The 22239-nt window shown below is 38.3% G+C and overlaps 1 protein-coding gene across 1 annotated transcript in view; it reads left to right on the top strand.

Annotated features, from left to right (window-relative positions):
• Window positions 1–22239, top strand: part of EDIL3 (EGF like repeats and discoidin domains 3) — a 480770-nt gene that overhangs the window by 336654 nt on the left and 121877 nt on the right. Inside the window, exon 7 of the mRNA XM_054987524.1 lies at window positions 18843–18998. Within this exon, the coding sequence (XP_054843499.1) occupies window positions 18843–18998 (156 nt within the window). The remainder of the gene's footprint in view (window positions 1–18842; window positions 18999–22239) is intronic.

The following is a 22239-nucleotide window of genomic DNA, read 5'->3' as shown; positions in this document are numbered from 1 at the left end:
GTGGAGGGGGGTGGTATTAGAGCATGATCTGTTTTCATGAAGAGAGAAACAGAAAAGAACAAATCTCTTTTTAAAAAAATACAATGCTTATTCAAGTTACCAAAAACATGTATAGGAAAAAGAGGATAATTTTTATAAAGCATGTTTCCCAAATATGGACAAATGGTGGGGAAATGGTGCTGTAAGACTATCGATGCACATAAGGTAGAACACCTATTTTCACAAGTAACTCATAAAGCTGAAGCGAAATTGTAAGCCATCCTTCCTGCATGGCCATCAGGTGATTCAGAAACTTCATTTTGCCTTTTACATATGTGAAGAAAGGGAGAGAGGCTCAGCAGTGCTTTAAGGAGCACTTCTGAATTTGGTTTGCATTGACAGATACTTTCCCACACAGATAGTACAGGGAGACCATTAGGGACTACATAGATAAAGAGAGAACAGATTTTCTTCCCAAATAGTGGGATGCAAAATAAGCTTCTTTGCTGAACTTGCCTACAGAACATTGATCTGGAAGTCATGGTAGAAATCCATTAGTCTCTGAGGTCCCAGTGTGAGAAAGCACACATTGATTCCATAATGTCCTTTCTTTTTCTCAGTGTAAGCTATTAGTATATCTGCAGCTCACAGTAATTTCTTGAGCGCTCACACTTCCATATCCTAATAGCAGAGAATCGGAACATTGTGATGGCATATATATTACTTGGCAGGGGTGGTGGTGGTATTTTTCTGTTGACTGTAGCTGAAGAAAATACTCAGGTCCCAAATTGTTTGCATTATACCCTAATACTACAAATACACAGCCCTGACTAAATAAATGTTATACCAACTATGTGAATTTACTGTTTAGTTGAGATGGGCATGAACCGAAATACAAACCAAAGTGTGTGACGAACCAGACTGGTTTGTAGTTCATGAACTGGTGGTTCGTCAGAGCCCATTTCTGACGAACCCCCACAAACTTTAGGCTGGTCCATTTGCTTTGTTTTTTGGTTCGTCACTGCAGACAGCCTGGCGCCGATCAATCAGTTTCCTCAGCTGGACATCCTACAGACCTGCTGACCCAGAAATGGCCTTCTGCTGGTCCGAAAGTGACCTTCTGCTGACCCAGAAGTGATGATTTGCTGACCTGGATGTGACGTTTTCATGAACCAAATGAACCGGTTCGCGAACTGGGGCAAGTTCATGAAAGTTCGTGGTTCATGGTTCGTGAAATGTGACAAACCATGAACCACATGGTTTGGGGTTTTTTTCGGTTCGTGCCCATCTCTACTGTTTAGTGATCCTATTGTATCTGGTGAAAAATTCCCAATTTCATTTCAAAATAAAGATTTTCAAAGCAAGATTATTAGATCAAGGGGGGGGGAATTGAAATGCTACCTGGTACCGTTGTCAACTTCTTGGAGGTTTGGAGGCAGTGCTTGGGGAGGAAAGGAGCTCAGTGGAGATGTGTTAACATAGAGTCTACCTATGAAGCGGCAATTTTCTCCAAGAGAACTGATCTCCTAGAAATCACTTGTAATTCTGGGAGAACTCCTGCTCCCACCTGGAGTTTGGCAACTCTAATACCTGACATTATATTACCTTGAAATTTCTGCAGAACAGCATAAAGTATGTCTGGCTACCCATCCTAAATATAGAACATTTTGTATATGTTGCTTGCTTATTAGTTACAATGGATGGATCATAAAGTACAGCTGCCGTGGAAAATATTATGTATTGGCTGCTTGGAGTTAGCTCTCTTCTTCGTATATTGTATAATTTTAAATAATTGATAAAGACAAGTGAGCATAGATTAGAATAGGCTGATTATGCAGGCTATACACAATACGAATGGGGCATTTGTATCTTGAAGAAAACAGTATAAAAAGATGGCACCTGGACTAGTTTTTTGTTTTTGTTTTTTTGTTTTGTTTTTTGTTTGTTTATTTTTGCTAAGTAAGTCCCACTGCCTAAGAAACAAGATGTCATTCAGGCTTTTAAAAAAGAACAACTTTTCTCTCCAGCAGTGCATCCCAGGTATATGGATTGTTTTCCTCCAAGGCTATAGATTGCTTCTTTAGATAACACCCACTGTTCAGATATGTAAATGTTGTACACTTTGTGAATTTTGAGTAAAGAAAGTTACTACGTTTTTTTTTTAATTAGGAGTATCAACTTTTAAAGCAACTATTTTCAGGTTTCTTCATTACAGAGTATTATGGGACAAAGAAAATATAATTTTTGTTTATGATTTAAGATTTTTAAACACGTCTATCAATATATCCATGTTGATGCCACCCCATTTCAGAATTCAAAATAGTCAAACTTAGAATGAATAACCATAGAAGAAATAACCAAAAATGTAAAGAATGGGGGTGGGGGTGGGGGGAGAAATCAGTTTTCATGTCAAACATAACAATAAGTATGCACCAGGTGATCAGTTCCTGATAAGGCCACCAACTCAGTGTTGGGAAATTCCTGCAGATTTGGGGGTAGAGATTGAAGAGGGAAAGGTTAGGGTTAAAATGCTATAGTGGGCTATAAAGCAGCCATTTTCTTCTTTTTTAAAATAAAAATTTATTTTAAAAGAAAAGATACGACAATAAAAAGTGCATAAAAAGAAGCTTATACAAACAGTACATTGGGATTAATTTGAGATTTATACTAACTTATACAAACAGTACGTTTAAGATTAGTTTACAACTTAAACAAGCACTGCATTTGAAATTGGATTAGAAATCCAAAGCGCCATTTTGGAGGTCCGTCGGGTTTCTTCAAAATATGCAACAAAGCGACAGCTGCCTCGCGAGATCATTATTGACTTTTCATTTAAAAAGATTCGGGACACTATCCTATATAACTCATACAATGCGGATTTGGACTTTATGGGTCTTAAAGTCAAGATTTTAAAGGACGTTCCATTTCTAGTCTGGAAAAGACGTTTTAAGTATAAAAAGTTCGCGGCTCTTCTGAGGGACCATGGAATAAAGTATAAATGGTTACTTCCAGAAGGAATATGGTTTAGACATAAAGATCAAGCCTATAAGATACTATCAGAAGATCAACTAAAGGATTTTGAGGAGAAAAACCCGGAATTCCAGTGTACCAAGAACGAAGAAAAGGAGAAGCCTGAGGGGGGGGGAGGAGAGCACCGCAGCTGCGGTTGCACAGAGAGAATTGCGTCCGGGACCCAGAAGGGGGAGGAAAGTTTAATTAGAATTTGAAATGTGTAATCTGTATGATTAACCACCCCATCATCATTTTATTGAGCTATTTTTTTTCTATTATGGCAGTACGAAGGGAAAACATTGAAGTGTAGTGTTGAATGTAGTTTATCCTTCCCTTTATGTCCCCTTTTCCCCGCCCCTTCCCTTTCTCTTCATCCTTTCCCTTTCCTTGTGATAGTCTTGTGTAGTGTTATTGTAGTGTTGTGTAGTATACTGAAAAATAAAAAATTTAATAAAAAAAAAAGAAATTGGATTAGAAATCCTTCCACTTCCCCCAAAATTCAGTTATTGGTCTATTATATAGGTAAATAAATTAGTAAATAGTATTTGGCCATTCATGCATATTCATAGACCTTATCTATCCACTCTGACACCTCAGGGCACGTATCTGCTTTTCATCTCATTGTGTACAGTACTCTTGCTGCTGTCACCATGTAACAAAAAAGGTCTCCCTGTTCTTTTCTGACATTTGGTAGAATGTTTAATAATTTGGTATTGGTATTTGGTAGAATGTTTAATAATATGTTTGGATTCAACGCAAATCTGAGTTTGAAAAGCTTCTGCATCTCTTCATGTATCTTTATCCAATATTTTTGTACTTTCTTACAAGTCCACCACATATGGTAAAATGCTGCATCCGTGCATTGACATTTCCAATATGGTCCACTATAACCCTTAATGGTTCTTGCAATGTCTTTGGAGGTAATATACCATCTAAAAACATTCTCTTCCTAGCCAAGAATTTTTCAATTTTTCCCATCTCTGCAAATCTTCAGTAATTCTTGTCCAAACTTTTTGATAATTATCCTTATAAAGATTCTCATTTCATGCTGATATATATATCCCCAAGTATTTTATCACCTTTGTAGTAATGGCACAATGCGTTATTTTTTCTCTCTCTTCTTGTTCCTTTGCCATTGTCAAAAGTAGCATTATTTTTGTTTTCTTTTTATTTAGTTTGTATCCAGAGTATTATCCAAGTCTTGATATTTGTTCCATTACATAAGTCAGGGAATTATATGGGTTCATCACTGATATGGCCACATCATCTGTGTAGTTTTTCATTTTATATGTCTCTTTCCTCTCCTTTATTCCAGCAATTCTTCTGTCTTGCCTAATTCTCACTGCCAAAATTTCCAATGCAATAATAAACAATAGTGGTGATATTGGACATCCCTGACCTGTTTCTTTTGTTATCTCAATTTTCTTCGTAAATGAGCCATTTACTAAGATTGCAGCTTGCTGGTTGGTGTAAATACTTTGGATCCAATTCAAGAACTTCGTCCCACAATTCATTCTTTGCAGTGCTTTCATAAGAAACTTCCAAGACACATTGTCAAACTCTTTTTCAGCATCTAGAAACATAAATGCAGGGGGTTTTGCCTTTTCTTCTTGAATATTCAAATGCATTGAGGAGATATCTGATATTATCCTTCATATACCTCTTCAGGACAAAGCCTGTTTGACCTTCATGAATCACTTCTGAGACCCATCTCCTTAATCTTTCAGCCAATATTGTTGTAAATATCAATAGAGTATTATTCAGTCTCCATCTTCTTTCTTTCTTGTCTCCATTTTGATAGGTTATGATCTGCTATGGTCCTAAGATGAATTTCTGCTTTATCTACCTTTGACAGAAGACTTTTATATATCCAACATATGTCTATTCTGGAGTATGTTTGATGCCTATCTGAGAAAAATGTATAATCTCTTTCTTTTTTATGTAGCCATCTCCAAACATCCTCCAATTCCAGGGTTGACATATAATTGTACACACACTTTGGAAGATTCTATCCCAACCTTGTAGACTTGTCAATTTTCAAATCAAGGACACCATTAATCTCACCAAAAATTAAAGCCTCTCCTTCTTGAAAAATCTAATAATTTCTTTTGGCCTTTGTTTGGTGCATATAATGATGTGAGTGTCCATATTTGTCCGTCAGAGTCTTATTTTTAAGACCAAGTATCTTCCCTCCTCATCTTTTAATTCTTGAATGATTTCCAGGCTTGGATTATTGCTATATATATATATACCACACCTTTTTTCTTCAGTTGTGATGACAATATAACAACCTTGCCCAATTGTTTTTACAGTTTAATAAATATTTAGAATTTATTTTAATTTTGGTTTTCCTGAATGGAAATAATATCTGCTTTTAGTTTCTTCTGTTGATTAAAGTTTCTTGATCTTTTAGAGGGGGAATTTAATCCATTCACATTTACTGAAATCCTAAATCCGTTCATTTTTCTTCCTTTTTCTTCTTTTTCTGCTTTTGTTTACTTATTGCTCCTTCTTTCTCTCTAGTTGGAGAATTGGCTTTGTCCAAGCTCAATGCTTTGTAACTTCAGCTGTAATTCTTGTAAAAGAGCCTCTGCTTCTGCAGCAGATGTTAGTGTTTTCTTGCCTTGACTCAAGAATATTTCTAATCCACAAGGGATTTTCCAACGATATCTTATTTCTTTCTGTTGCAGAATTCTCGTCAGGGTCCCAAATTCTTTTCTTTATTGTTTTAGGTGGTAGGTCTTGGAATATTTGTACCTCTTTTCCTTCTACTTTCAACAGTTCTTTCCTGTGTTGTTGGAAAATGGTGTCCTTTGTTTTCTTATCTGAAAAGGTGACCAGTATGTCTTTTGGGAGCTTATATCGAGTTGCATATTTAGAATTGATCCTGAAGATTTGTTCAATTTCTGGAAAGTCTCCTTGAACTTTCAAATAATTCTGAATCAACTTTAAGAATTAGTCCTCTTAATCTTGGTCACCAATTCTTTCTGAAAAACCATGAAATCTTAAATTTTTGTTCCTAAGTTGAATTTCTAAAGTCTCTATTCTTTGATCAGTGTCTGTCAGAGAAGATGTTCATTGTAGTTGTGATGCTTCAATTTGATCTTGAGTCTCCTTCAGTTCTTTATGTTGTTTAAATTCTTGAATATGTTGCTTGTTTTCCTCATTTTTTGTTATTTCCTGCATTCCAGTTGAGACCACAGTTTTTAAATTTGGAATGTCCTTCCTAATTTCTGAAAATATTTCTTGTGTTTTCTCATCTCTTTTCTGTAGCTGTGTTGACATATCCTGAATCTCCTTCTGGACTTCTCCCACTGTGTCTTTGGTCTTTTGTACCAACTCTGTCATTAGGGTCTGAAGTTGCTGTGAAACAGAGGATAAAACCTTTTCTGCTATTAATTCTATTTCATCTTCAGAACAAAGTTCAAGTATGCCTTTCCTTGTACCTTTTGCCATTCTCTTAAATTTTGCCAGCCTCCTTCATCTTCTGACAGTTGCTAACAATATTTCCATACAGAAATAACAATATGTCTCTACAATCCCATCAACCACTAATCCATCAATTGAACAATAAAATGCTGAGTCCCCAGTCTTTGAATAGGTCATCAATTAAGATCTTCTTGTAAACTAGTCTTATAGACTAAAGATGTAGTAAACAGTAAATAAAGGTTTATTGCATTTAGCCAAAGGCCATTACAAATCACAAATAGAGAAGAGTAAAAAAACAGAAACATAATTAAGTATAATTGATGTAACATAGAACAATAAAATTTAAAACTAAATTAAACCGATAAACCATTTTCAGTTGACAAATTCAGAAAGGACAATAAAAGAGTACATAATTGATAAAAAACAGGAAAATCCTGAAAATTCAGTATTAATTGAATCCCTTAAGAACCACATTAGCCCATGGCCCTTTTCACACTACTTACGTGCTTTTTGAACATCGCAAAATATAGTGCAAAAACTGCGGAAGATAGCGTCTTCTTGCGAGAGTTTTGCGTGATACTGCGCAAAACTCTCGCAAGAAGACGCTATCTTCTGCTGTTTTTGCGCTACATTTCGCGATGTTCCGGAAGCACATAAGTAGTGTGAAAAGGGCCCTTTTTTTTTTTTGCAGCCAGGGCATATAAAGCCATTTTATAAGATGTATTGCCATCAGAATCGGTTAGTAAAACTACAATCTTCTTAGAATCCAAGTGAGTACAGAGGTCAGACAGCATCTCAGAAAGAAAATTAAGTCCTGGGTTGGATGTACAACAGGCAGTTAAGAATATAATGGGGTAAGTCCTCAATTGCGGATATTCTGCATGGACAAAAGCACTGATCCTTAAGTGTTTTACTATAGCAGCCAACTAAAACTGCAGTTGGCATTGTTTCTAAATGTAGGGATGTAAAAGCTGCTCTAAGATTGTAATTTGTAATGCTAACTAGGTTAGAAGCTCTGAAATGATTGCACTTAAAAAGTTTAAACCAAGAGGCTGACTGACAGTTCAAGACTGCCTGTCTATCTATCAGGGCATCACCCTTATAGACCCAATTTCAGAGATCTAGGTTGTTTGCTGAAGGGCTAAGAAGATTGTCGGGATGGAGTATCTGTCTAATATATTACAAAGAAAGCAATGAAGCACCAAATCCTTAAATAACATTTGATTAAATGCCAGATATCTGAATGTGTCAAATCTGGCTACTTTGTCCCCCCCCCCGTCAATTTTAATACAACAAGGTGCATCCACACCCTTAAAGAAGGCAGACCTGTTTCTGCTCTCATTAGGGTGGCAGGCGCCCCTTTGGGAAGTGCCAGAATTCGTCGTAGAAACTGATTTTGGATTGTTTCAAAACTGATAAGAATGTCCTCTTTCCATCCCCACACCTCGGCACCATACAAAAGATGGGGAATAATCTTATTCTTAAATAATTTTAAAGCAGGGTCTATAAGTACTCCACCCTTGGTTAAAAAAAACCCTCAAAATAGAAATTACGATCCTTGTAGCACAGGCTTTAACTGTGGCAACATGTACATTCCAATTCAGATTTTCTCTGTATGTAATTCCTAGATATTTAAAGGAGCTACACTGATTTATTGGGTTGCCCAGTATATTCCAGGGAGAAATTTGGGCCCTTTCCCTAAAAAACATAACTTTAGTTTTTTCAGACGAAAGATATAAAAGATCAAGATAAATAGTAGCAAAAGCAGAAAACCCTGTATACACAAATTATATATTGAATAAACACAATTAGCCAAATGTTAGATAACAGTGGAAGTTTTCTTTCCGGAAGCAAAGAAGTTAATTCAGAGATCTACTTAAAAATTGTTCAAAAACCAGCACATGTCAACACTTAATCAGCAAACAGCAATCCATTTTTTTACCAAAATGTCTCATTGTTTTTCTTGAACAATTGTCATATTGATTGTGTCATTTCTATACCTCACAAAATGTTTATTTAAAGTCTGAGAAAAGCAATTGTAGATTTGGAAGGGGGAGCTTTTAAAAAAAATTACCTTAAATTTGTTCTTAGTATTCATTCAGTTTTTGAAGCCCAATATCTCAGATAGTCAAACAGCAATTGTAATCCAATAATATTTATATTCCCAGTGGAGGATAGAAGAAAAAATTATTTGTAATCCATCAGAGGGTAATAGAAAAATAATTTGTAATCCACATATGGTGTCAAACCAAACAGAGATCCAGAGGACAAGAAAAAAGAAAATAAGCCTTCTCTTAACATACGAGGTATATCAACAAGTTCTAAAATGCCACTTGTTTGGCTACAGTCCCAGACACTCTTCAGATTGCTCACTACTGAGCCCAATAAACTTTTCCAATTTAGCCATTGTTTCTTCAGTCCTTCATTAGTCCAATTAAGGCAAGTTAAAAACAATATAGGTCTGCTGTCACCCAAGGGAAAACTCAGAACTATATATATAAGTAATTTACATTCTCAGAGAGTTTATAAGTTCCCTCTTCGAGCAGCCAAATGAAGCTGTGCTTGTAACTTTCTATCTGTTTCTTGTTTAAGTCTCATAAGTCTCTTAAATAAAATCAAAAAGTGAAAGAAAGAGTCCTAGTACAATCTAAAAGAGTTTAATAGAAAAGCATCAAGAAGATCCAGGCAGCCTTAATTGCTTTCAGAGCCGCTCGGTCCTATTCTGCTAGAGCTGTTAGTGTGATAGCAGAGTTTGGAGGGAGGAATTCTCTCATTAGAAACAGTCAAATAACCCCCCACCCCAATTAAACCGATGCACTTAGCTTGGGTGTCCATCATTAATAAGGGGCAGGTTCCAGGGTTTTCTTCGCAACCCTACCTGACTGCAAGCCCAAGAACAGAAACTGGCACCGGAACCCACTGAAGGAGCTCCTATTCAGATGCCATGTTGGATCCTTAAAAGCATTTTCCCCAGGGAAACTGATCTATGTAGTCTGGAGATCAATTGTAATTCCAGGAGAACTCCAGGTCCCACCTGGAGGCTGGCAATGCTAATAATACAAACTCTAACCCCTCCTTCCAAATTTTCACATGGGTCTTACATAACATTCATTCAAGCATTTGTTAGGAAGCTATTTTAAGCAAGTTACCATCCATCAACTCAGCCACTTTGTTCAAATATGTTTTACCCTCATGAGTAGCAGAGCACTACACCCCTCATTACTGTCTTATTAATAACATTCAATAGTCTTCCATACCATTCATATCTTAAAAGATGCAAAATCTTGTTAGTTAATACATCTTGCTATTTCTTGGGAGAAGTGTAGCCTTTTCAAAACACTCAGCCATCAGGATGTTAAAATCCCTGTCAGAATTCTGCAGCCATTTCTAGTAGTTCAGCCATTAGGCTTAATAGGAAAGATGAACTGTTTGAGACATCATCTTCAGAATTTGGCAAGTATACATGATTTTGGGGGGGGTGAGGCAGGGAATAAACTAACATGCAAGAGTTGAAAGTTCTGTATTCTGGTTTAGCATTTGGCCTTAGGGCTGAAGAACCCTTTCCAAGACTTTCCAGTGTTGCTTTTTAAAATACAGAAGGAATTGGCAGAAAATAACAACGCTGATGTGTGAGTTAGAAAGCTCCTTAGAATGAAAAGCAACAGAAAGAAGGCATCACCCACATAGTATTGAGCCATGAATTCATTCCAGAACTATGAGAAAAAAAACTAAGAGTGGGATTGCTCCCCCTCTTTCCTCAAGGCTTTCTTCACACTGACCTGGGTTTTCTACTAGCTTTCTCACCAACTTCTCATAAAAAGTGTCTTTCTTAGTCCACCCCCCCCCCCCCGCACAAATGTTACGGAAATCCAAGCCCAGGGTATTACTCCCCAGATCTCCCTAACAGTTCTCTCCACTTTCCTCAGGCAAAGTTATCATTATGAAAAGGAGGCCATTTCCTCAGGTCCTTAAAATAGTGGCAGGCTCCCTGAACACTAGTGGCTTCTTCATGTGATATGCGCCAAAAAACTGCCCTGCATTCATTTTTTAAAAAGTCACGCGAAGAAGCCGCTAGCGTTCCGGGAGTGTGCTTCTATTTTAAAGACATGAGGAAATGACTGAAGATTGGTATCTGGCAACCGGTCAGTATGCTATAGACTGAAGGTACTTTGTAAGTTCCTGAGCATATCCAGAAAAAGACATTTCTTGCCTGGGTGCATGGAATGATATCGATGCCTGCCAAACTAATGAATTGATCTTGAAAGCACAGGAAGCCATATGTCTCTCTCACTCATGCAAGAAACCATGTTTCTAAGACCTTAAGAATAAAACCAATAGGGCCACTCTCAATTCTAGTGATTCCTCCCCTTATTCCCCACCAAAGATAAATTTGCCAGGGGAGGGTGGGCTAGTAGTGAGGATGAGCTGGTATCTAACTCTATCAGAGCTGGACCCAAACTTGAGGAAGGGGCAGGCTTTGGAACCATGATCAGGTTTAGTTTCCCATGCTACCCAAATATGCTGGCACCATTAGAATTAATCATCAGCTTCCGATCTTCAAAGCACAATTAAGCATTTTAATGCCAGAGACTTAGGCTGCAATCCTGAGGGCACTTTCCTGGAAGTAAGTCCCATTGAATGGCATGGAGGTTTCTTCTGAGTAGACCTGCTTAGGATTGCTCCCTTAATTTGAAAAAAAACTTTAAGCTAATTCCATTTTCATGGTACAAAACTATGTTTGCTCAGGGACCATAGTTGTCAGGGTTACTTTGTGAATTTGGAATGCTTGAAGTGGTTTCACACTGTCCATTCTGAACCATATTTGAGTCATGGCAACAGCATTGTGATTTTTTTTTTATGCAATAGGTGTGAAAAACAAAAACGCCTAATTACAATGCCAGGCTTTCTCTTGAGACTCATCAAGTTTGCTTTTGCCCTCAGCTTGCACTATATAGCATATTCTAACAAAGTGCTTTCAATTTTTAATGAGATGTATTGTCTTACATTCTTTACTGAGAAAGGAGAGGGGGGACTTTATGCCTTTAATTCACTTTGGATAAGATCCATAAATCATTCGGATTTTTTTTGTGTGCAGCAGCAGCAGCAGTAGAAGTTTGAACATTTGTAACTTTCCTTCAGACAGTTTTTGTGGGAATGGTTTATAAAAGAAGGTGATTGTGAAGCCTGCTCTTTATTTTCATTTGTGTGGGAGTTTTCATCTTCATCTTGTACAAAAATAACATGAAGAGTTTTCCCTCTTCCACTTGTCTCTCCAGCACAGCATTAAAAAAAAAAACCCTACAAGAATGCAAAACTAAGAAATGTCAAGAGGAATGTAGCCACCAGCATCTGACAGAACTGATAACTAATACCATCCTTGTCGGAGAAAAATAGCAGCAGTATCTCTGTCCCTCCCTTCATCATTGTTTGTGAGTTATTCTTTGCTAAGCAAAGAAAACATGCTCCCTACCTCAGAAGATAATACAGCCTGCCCTTGTATGTCCTTTAGTCTGGAAAGAAAACAAGTCAAAATATATTTGGTGACCTAAGAATGCTGGCTTTGCTTTTGAGCAGTCTCAGATTTTTGATAGCAGAAGTCCACTTTCTTTTCTCAAGTATGTTTGGAGGCCTGCTTCAGTCTTGCTGCTGAAAATCTTGGAGGGGGCATGGAAGACTAAGAATTACCTTCCCTTAGAAGATGTCCTCTTTCATGTCTGCCCCCCCCCCATTCACTATTCTGAGGATGGAAAGAGGGGGACTCAGAACAGGGACTCATTCAGCAAGCAGCTTTCAATGTAGATGGGTTGTTTTGGACTTACAGAAGCCTTTGATTACTTAACTACTGTATTGTTTAGGGCACAGCAGTGTTCTTATATTGTGCTCCAGCCAGAAAAGGCTGTATTATTGTGAAAGTGAAAAATGCCACAAGATCTTTCCAAGATTCATTAAACAGTAGCTGTGCCCCTGCCCCCACATTATATTACCCCTACCTAGATAAGTTTTAGTCTTCATGGAGATACATACATATAATCTTTATGGTACTATTTCCAAATGTAGGCAAGAAAATTGACAAATGCCTTACTTGTAAACAACCCCAATTTTCTGCATGTCGTAAACTTGTACATCTGGGAAAGGGATAGGTAATAGTGTTCTGAATGGTATACTATTTGCAAAGAGTTTTCATGTGGGGGATAATCCCCCCATTTGCAGACTGACACAGTATAGTCCAGTAAGGATTTTATTGTGTTGTTTTGCTGATTATGTAGATCCTCCTACAGAGTTCAGTCTTATCTTTTGAATACCAGAATGTTAAAATTCTCCTGACTTGCTCAGAGTAGCTCACCCTTGAGGATGTTTTAGAATAAACTTTGGTTGCTTAGAGAGATAACAAATAAACAAATCCTTTTGCAAGCACAATTACTAGATATGACTCCACACAAGCAGGCAGAATATGGACCTAACTGACCGGCACACTATCCTATTTCTTCTTGTAAGAACAAGGGGAAAGTACATGAATTCAACCAGCATCCAACAACAATAATGAATCGAATTGAAGATGGCTGTTTTTTCTCTTACTCTGAAATCAGCAGTACTGAAAGTGGAGGAAAGGTATAATGAGCCAGAGTTGGGATTTCAGGAACTTTAATGCCGCTGAATCAGTGAGAATAACAAATTGTGTGGAATCAGGATAGCTGAAACAGGGTCCACCATCAACTTGCTTGCATTTCATTTTGCTGTGGAAACTGAGCAAAAAGTAGCATTCGTCATTACATGGGCAATTCCACATGTTCATACTTAGGATCCATTTTCACAATAGACTGAATGCATGTAGGTTAAGGACAAAGCCTGCCACTACTGTGATCTCATTTCTCCTAATGCAAATTCTGCATCATTCACTTTGTGGTAAAAAAAGAGTACTTAAGTCACACACGCTATTACACATACATCAGTAACTGCATAGTAACATCCTTCCTTATGGAAAAGTTGATGAGATAGTATATAGAATTTTTGAAAATAGTTGATCAATTATTTATTTATATATTTGTTGCATTTATATGTTGCTTTTCTATCTACTTGAGAAGTCAACACAATTACCAAATCAAAAGTTAAAATATACAACAAATCAGAAATATAAAGAAATACAAGAAAAGAAAAACTCCATGAACCATAAGACAGATCAATAGCGAGACTGGGGCAATACAACATTAAGTACTAACCCATTAATTGAACATAAGAAGTTCTATTTGGATAGCACCAATGTCATCTCCAGGGAAGAGACTTCCACAATTTGGGGGTGATGGCTGTGAAAGTTCTCCTAGTGGTGGCAGCTTGTCCTTGGTTAAGGTCAGTTCCAGGAGGAAACCAGCTGGAAGGTATTTGTCCTGAAATAAAGCTATTTAAGAACTAAGTAATTATGAAGTATTCACACAGAATTTTTTATATATACATATAAAATATAATAATAAAGAATAATTAAGAATAAAGTAATTAATACTGTTCTTTCCTTCAACATAGTTAAGCTAATAATCAATAATTTGTAAACAAAATGAAATTTAAATGGCTGAAGAATTCTATGCAACAAGAGACTGCTTATGGGCTCTGTACTGAGGCTGATGTCTAAACAAGGCACAAGCTGAATAATTCATATCTTTCAGTTAATAGAATTCATAACAACTACCTTTGGGACTAAAATAATAACTTAATAATAAGAAGAAACAAACCAAGCAAGTTTTCAGTCTGCCTAATTCTATAAACTCTCTGAGGCACAAAGTGATGTTTCCAAGGAAAAAATTAAGAAGAATAAAGAATTGAATTGTTGTGTATGTGTTCGGGGGAAGGGAGAAAAATCTACCCAATTTTATACTTACGGTAGAATATAACACATAAGTCCAAAACTAGACAAACATGAAAATTATTTTGTCTCAGATGGAAATGCACAACTCTGTATCAAAAGACATCCACAGCTACATTAATGAATACTCAATAAATATAAGATGCAAACATATATCTCCACACCTCATCTACACGTGCACGCAGATATTCCTTGTTGCATCAAGATGACTGAGGGGAAAAACTGTGTTCATTTGTGAGCATTATGGCTCAGGAAGGAAGGAAGGGAGAGAGAGAAAAATGAAAGAAAGAAAAAGAAAAAGGAACCCAAGACAAACTCTTCTTATAACAATCAGTTGAGATTATAATTAATAATTAATAATTATAATCTCAACTAATCTACTGTTTAAACCATAGAGGCACATAGAGAGAAGTGAAATCAGATTCAAGGCATGTTATGGCCCCCCAAAGAAGGTACCCCCACCCTCCTCCACTCTCCATTATTCCCTATGTAGTAAAACAAGCGATTTTTCTAGGTGACTTGGGGTGGCATTTTGGAAGCAAAAGGCACCCAATTTTCAGGGAACCTGCTCCTACCTCTTCTCCCACCCTTCCCCAAGTTTCAGGGAGATTGTACTTTGGGGGCCATGTTATGGCCTCCCAAAGAAAGTGCCCTTATCCTCCCCCACTCTCCTCTATTCCCTATGGGGAAAAAACAAAGGCCTTTTTTCGAGGTGGCTTGGGGTGGCATTTTGTGGCAAAACACACCCATTTTTTTGAGCACCTGCTCCTACCTCTCCTACCATGCCCTCCCCCAAGTTTCAGGGAGATAGCACTTTGGGGGCCATGTTATGGTCCCCCAAAGGTGATTCTCCCACCACACCATTTTATATCTACTGTGGGGAAGACTCCCACACAGCAGAAACACATGGATTGTGGCTGCCAATGGCCACAGCAACAGTATGGCTACACACTACACAGCCCCTCAGAACTAAACTCCCCCAGCCACAACAAACTTACCACTGCCCAGCCTCTCTCCATTGGTTCCTGTTGTGGGAATATCCAAACTCCCACAGCAGGAACCCATGGAATGTGACATCCATGGATACGGGCATAATCCCCCTTTCAATCTACCCCCCAGCAGCCCCGCAGACCCAAAGACATGAACCCCCAGGTTCCCCCCCAGAGCAGGCTGGCCAGCCACACCCCATTGTTCCCTAATGGGAACTTTTAAACTATCTTTCCCAGGGCAATTATGCACAGGTCAGGGGTGCCACAGTGGAGGGCACACCTGTACCAGAAACATGCACCCCCAAGTTCCCCACTACCCCCAGAGTGGGCTGGCCAGCCCCTCCCCATTATTCCCTATGATGGGAACTAACCTTCACACCAGAGAATAACACACAAACACCCATTGACTCAAGTTAAAAAAAATGGTTTTTTTAACTTTCAGTTACAGCTTTAAAGGCACACTAGTCAGACACATCACAAAAGTCTCCCACACAATACTACCACAGCTTACTTCAAACCAGAGAATCACAAAAACACAATTACTTGCAAAAACACTTTATTTCTTTCTTGGCTTTAAATTACACAGCATGAAGGCACAACACAAGACATTACAACAGTCTGCCATACAATAGTACCACAGCTTACTTCAAATCTGTCAGTTCTAAGTTATACTATGGTAGGCAAACCTCTGGACCCCCACACCAAGCCCACTGAAGTTCTGGGTTGAAAGGCTTTATTCCAGAAAATAAGCATTGTCCATAGAAAAGATCCTAAGTTGACCAAGAGGTTGGAAGGAATAAAGAAAAGGCAAAAGACCTGTGGTAAAAGGGATCTTTCCACCTCCCATCTTATTAGCATATCGGGAGAAATCCAGACAGAAATCTCAGGGGGAAATACATGAAGACAGTAAATGAAAACAAGTCTGGCATACACACCTGTGGCCAAGGCCACAGTGCTGACTGAGACAGTCTCAGAAGAGATAACAGGTTTCCCAAGCCTGTGAAAGCCCGTGAAAGGAAGTTAGGTTAAAACAACTGCAATACAACATCAAGGCACAGCAAAGTCATTTGGCAATCAATGCACAGCTATGGTATGGTATGGTATGGTATGGTATGGTATGGTATGGTATGGTATGGTATGGTATGGTATGGTATGGTATGGTATGGTATGGTATGGTATGGTATGGTATGGTATGAATGGGGCCCAATGGCATGAATGGGGCCCGTTCATGACAGAATCATCAAAATACACACAGTTTCTTTCAAAAACACTTTATTTCTTGGCACAGCATGAAGGCAAGCATCCATTCCTCCCAAACCAAAATGACAGGGGGGGGGACTCTTGCAACTTAGTTCAGCAGAACCACTGTCATTTCCTGTAGCTGGGCTTTCAGTTCAGCCAGTGGGGAAACACCACAGAGCAGAACAGTACCTAGTCACAAGCACAATGCAATGGCATTTGCAGAGCACAGTTGCAGAGTCCCCCCCCGCCCGCCAGCTTCAGGCTGAACTGGAAAACACCTGTGAGCCAGTGATGTAGCCTTCATCATCAGCTGGCCCCCAACCCACACCATCCCTACCTCCCCCACTCCCCACCACCACTTCAACATGAACATTTTAACAGCATGCAACAACATCAAACAACATTAAACAAGAACATAGCTAGTGTGCTGTAAGCCTCCCTAACCTAACCAGTTCCTATCTAACCTATCTCTCCTCCAGTGGCAATCAACATTTCTGGGGCATGTTATTAATTATCAGAATAAATTTGTGCCTCGGGGTCTGTGACAGTTTTCATTCATTTTGTAAATTCCTGTTCAAGGGGGAGGACAAATTGCAGGGTGCATTCCCTTTGCCACTGAGTCCCACCCTCCTTCTGCTGAACTTTTTATCTACTTCTACAAGTTTAATGTAGGGAAGAGCGCGATTTTCCAGGTCCTAGACTCACAGAGGATGCAGGCCACAAGGAGGGCTCACCTCATTCACTCTGGTAGTCCAGTCCTGAGAAATCAAAGAGCCGAGAGTTGACCTTCAGGAAGGCACACTGCTCAACTCTCCATGGGAGAAGGTGAGAGTGATGTGGGCTGACAATGTCGCCTGCATAGGAAAAGACACACTCGCTCTCCACACTTGTCAGAGGGCATGAGAGGAGCCGCTGCGCCTTGAGGGAGAGGTCCAGCAAGACTGCCTCCTTCTTGGCCCAGTAGCTCAGCTTACAAGATGGGAGGGGATAGGTGGAGGTTGGAGTGAGTCACTCACTCCTTCTCCCCTCTCCCCTCTCCCCTCTCCTAAGAAAGCGCAAGAGGCTTGAATTTGCTACAGAACGTTGCTGGCAAATGCAAACAGCCGGCAAAGTACTGCTCCTGGCTGCCCCGAAGCTTTCCAAAGCATTCCGAATTGCTTTAGAAAGCTTTGCTTTGATATTTCGGAATCCGGGCCAGATTCAGAAATACCAAATCTTTTTGAATTGGGCCCAATTCGGGTTAAAAACCCAAATTGGATTCCTGAAGTGCACACCCTAGAAATAACTCAGATAGGAGCCTTTGTATGGACAGGTACTATCTGCTGATGTAGATATGCTCCTACTAGGGAGTTTCCATGTTGCTAAACATGCCATGTTAACTAGTTCCGCTTTGTTTCAGAAAGATTTCATCTCTGTCCTTGGCTTTATGCTTGTTTCAAATTTCCTTATTGTATCTGCTCACTGAATGTTCTAACTACTACTATTAACAACAACAACAATACCCTGGAAAATCTCAATCATCTTTAACATGCTACTGGGTTCAAATATTGTTCTTCTACTGCAAACCACCTAAAATTTATCCTGTAGAGTAATTCTCTCTCTTAAAAAAAATGACAGTAACTATTGATTTTCAGACTCATATTTTTTTCTAGCTAGCCTACATTACATACAGAAAATATAGGTGTCATTTTTCTATATTAAATTTGTCTTCCTGGGTGTGAAACTGTATTCCATGGCTTATGCCAGCAAGCACAACACTGAAGTTGTGTTATATAGTTTCTAGCTATGGATGTCATCATATAAGTCTAGCTACAGGATAAAGTATGCTCAGCAGTTTCAGAGTCTACCTGTAAAATCAAAAAGAATCCAGTAGCACCTTTAAGACTAACCAATTTTATTGTAGCATAAGCTTTTGAGAATCACAGTTCTCTTCGTCAGATGCATCTGACGAAGAGAACTGTGATTCTCGAAAGCTTATGCTACAATAAAATTGGTTAGTCTTAAAGGTGCTACTGGACTCTTTTTGATTTTGCTACTACAGACTAACACGGCTAACTCCTCTGGATCTAGTGCCTGTAAAATAGATTCTATTCTGTATTTTTCCATATACCAGTGTATGGAAGACACATCAGGACTGTAGTTATTTAGCATATGATACCTTCTCAAATGAATTCATTTCTAGTGTCGTATCTTCCAGCTCTTGCCAAAATTAAGCCCTAGACATAAGCAGATAGAAGAAAAGCAAGAGAGTGTATTGTATAAGCCCAAATGAAATAAGAATTGTAATAAGAACCATTTCCCATTGGTGGTCATTGATGGCAAAAATATTTCTCTTTCAGATAAACCTGCAAAGGAAGATGAGAATCACTGGAGTTATAACCCAAGGTGCTAAGAGAATTGGAAGTCCAGAATATATAAAATCATACAAAATTGCGTATAGCAGTGATGGGAAATTATGGGCAACATACAAAGTGAAAGGCACAAATGAAGATATGGTAAGTCAGTATCATCAGCATAAAACGTATTTTATGTTTTCAGATGTATGAGAGTTCAGTAAATAAACTTGATTGTATTATACAGAAAATGGGTTGATACATGCTGTATTAATCAATTTGATTCTAAGAAACTCTGAAAGAAATTGACGTTCTATGTTGACTAAGACTTTCTTATAGTTTAATTGATGGTTTTATAAATATAGTGTCACAAAGGTATAAAAATCATGTTTCTTACATTTAAATTATGTTCATTTTAATTAGTTTCCCAGTAATTACTTCTCTGTGTCCAAGTTTTTTAATGCTGTAAGAAATTGTTAACCCTTAAATTCATTCAGCAACACTAAATTCTATACTGCCATAAAGTTATTGCCTTGTCAAAGGGGACTATAATTGGTTTTACTTCAGTCCTAAATGCAAAGAAGCCATTGTGCTTTAATTGTAAGAGTGAGTATGTAGGATAGAATGTTTCTGTACAGAAGCTGGAAACAATATTTTTCAATTCATATTAAAATATTCATTTCCATCAAAAAAGGAAAACTCAACGCCACTAAAACTTAAACAGGCACAACACAAAAGTTAGTTTAAAACACTAAAACAGCAAACAAGCAATCTTTATGAAGCCTACCGATCCCCAACAGAACATATGCAATAGATACATAATCTGGATTCAGAAATTTTCCTGAATTACATCTTATACAGTTGCAGCGAGGTTTAGGAAGATCACACAGATTTACAAACAACTGATCACAGTCTCTTAGGAAGTAAATCAAAGTATGTATTTACATGGTCTACAACTTGAGCCTAGAGGACATAACTGACTGCAACTATCCCAGCCGACTTTCAGAAGTACTACTGGTTATTACTCCCAGACTCCACCAGGAGGCAGATGCCTCTCCTCTGGACATTTACTCTTTATTTTTGTGGGCACCAACTTCTGAGGAAAAAACAAACAAACACTACTTTGAAATAGTTAACAGAGAGTAGATTGCTTTGACAGTAACTGCAAAATGCATTCAAATATCTTTGTAGGCCCACTTCTGTACAGGAAAGGATGGCTTTATCGTCCGTATAAAGAAGGAGAGGAACAGCCAAACTTCCAAGTTTAGGTGGATTAAGAGATTGTGCCATATCATTTAAAAAGAGATTTAAAAGATGGGGGAGGGGGCTAACACACAGCCTTGTTTAACCCCCTTCAGCACAGGTATTTTGTCAGTTAAATGGCTTCTTATAGAATATTTTACTTGACAGATGGTAGCTGTATAAATAAAAATAACAGTCGTGTCTCTATCCCTATATTCATTAGTTTGCTCTATAACATTTCGTTAGATATTGAATCAAATGCACTCTTCAATTCGATGAAGGTTACATAAAGTTTTTTTCATTTCTGTATTTATGTATTTTTCAGTAAGAAAGGCCAAGGTGAAACAATGATCTATGGCAGATTTTCCTTTAGAGAATCCTATTTGTTCTTGGCTGATGAAGTGGTTTAATTGCATCCAATCTGTTAAATGACTCTCTAAATGTTTGTCATATAATTTACACATAATAGATAATAAACTAATGGGACAAAGTTCTCAGGTAAATCTAAGACTCTTTTTTTATAAACTGGGACTATTATAGAGTTTAACCAAGAATATAGAACGATTCCATAGATATCTATTAGAGTAAACTACTTGGCCAATGGCAGAGACAACCAGTCAGCAATTTTTTAAAACATTTCAGTGGGAAGTCCATTAAGACCCGGCACTTTACCCATTTTTAGAGTCACAATTAGATCAATAATTTCATCAGGTTCAACAGGAGGCCAAATGGGGATATCAGAAGGAATGTTCTTTTCTGTATTGATATGAGAAATGGAAGGAGAGTCAAATATCACAGAGAAATAATCAACCCATATTTGTAGAGAAATGGTGGGCTCAATAAAAGATTTATGGTTTAAGCTACCCAAAATTATTCTCCAAAAGGATTTGCTATAATTAGATTTTATAGAACAGTAAAGTTGTTCCCAATTACACTGGAAATATAATTTATTTTTGTTTACGACTACTTCCAAGAAGGATTTTTTACATTGGAACTAATCATTTAATTTCTTTGGGTCCCTGATTTGTTGGGAGTCTTTTTTTAAAAAAATAATATATTTTTTATTAGTTTTAGGTCCAGCTTACTTTAACATCAGGCTTAAACAAAGATCTTGCATTTTTTGCTGCATGTTATATAACATGTATTTCATTCCATCTCTACAATTTCATCATACTTATATTGCCCCTCAGTCGGAAAGAAAGGCAGACACAGTAATTGGGTTCTAAAGTGGGCCACTTTATTAAAATTACAACAATTAAACAAACTACAGCGAGAGCCTAACTAGTGGTACAGGTCAGGCCATGGGGTCACTCCTGGACCCCGCCCTGACCTGTTTGGGCGAGACACCTGCTGCCCCGGGTGCAAGCCATCCATGGTATGGCTGGGACCTGGCCTGGCCAGGCGAAGTGGTTCACCCCTTTAAAGCTCCCTCACTCAGCCATACAGCAGCGGGGAGAGACTGGCCTGTCCAGTGGTTCCCCACCAGGGTGTCTGTCTACGCAACTGGGCTATACAGCAGCCAGCTGCTCCTGACAGACCCCAATTCCCCACCAATCAGGAGGTGCCAAGGGTGCTCACCAGCCTGCTCAAATTTTCCCCAAACTTAAATCCTGCCACCAGGGAATTACCTCAGTCCCACCATGCCAATTACCTCCCTCTTCTTACAGTGCAAGGTAGGTGAAAAACTCCATTCCCATCTTCTCTGGTTCCGAAGCCACATCGCATCAGACTCAGTCAATTTCGTGTACAATGGGAAAATCTGATTAAGAAAAGAGTAAACAATCTATTAAGACAGTAAGGAAAACTAAAAATCTATTTCAGTTACTAGACTCGCCAGAGACGGAGACCAGCTCTATCTCACTTCAAACTAAAATGGCAACTGCTCCTTTAACTGCCGTTTCACCACAGGATTTAACATCTGAGTCTCTTGTTACCAGAACTGCTCTTTTGAATGGGGAAATTAGCTCAGCAGTCTGGAACTAAAATTAGCACGGATCTAACCAACGTTTACGGAGGTCCCGATTCCAGACACTCTGGTGACAAAGAGGCAGACTACAAATAGATTCAACAAACACATGTATTTACTAATAGTGTGGTGTAAGCCTGAACTTGCGCATCCATACAAGAAAGCATACAAGAACTAGGAAATGCAGAGTAAGAA

Source organism: Eublepharis macularius, chromosome 8 (assembly GCF_028583425.1).
Source record: "Eublepharis macularius isolate TG4126 chromosome 8, MPM_Emac_v1.0, whole genome shotgun sequence".
NCBI lineage: Eukaryota > Metazoa > Chordata > Lepidosauria > Squamata > Eublepharidae > Eublepharis > Eublepharis macularius.
Note: the sequence above shows the minus strand (reverse complement) of the source record. Positions and strands in the feature narration are given on the sequence as shown.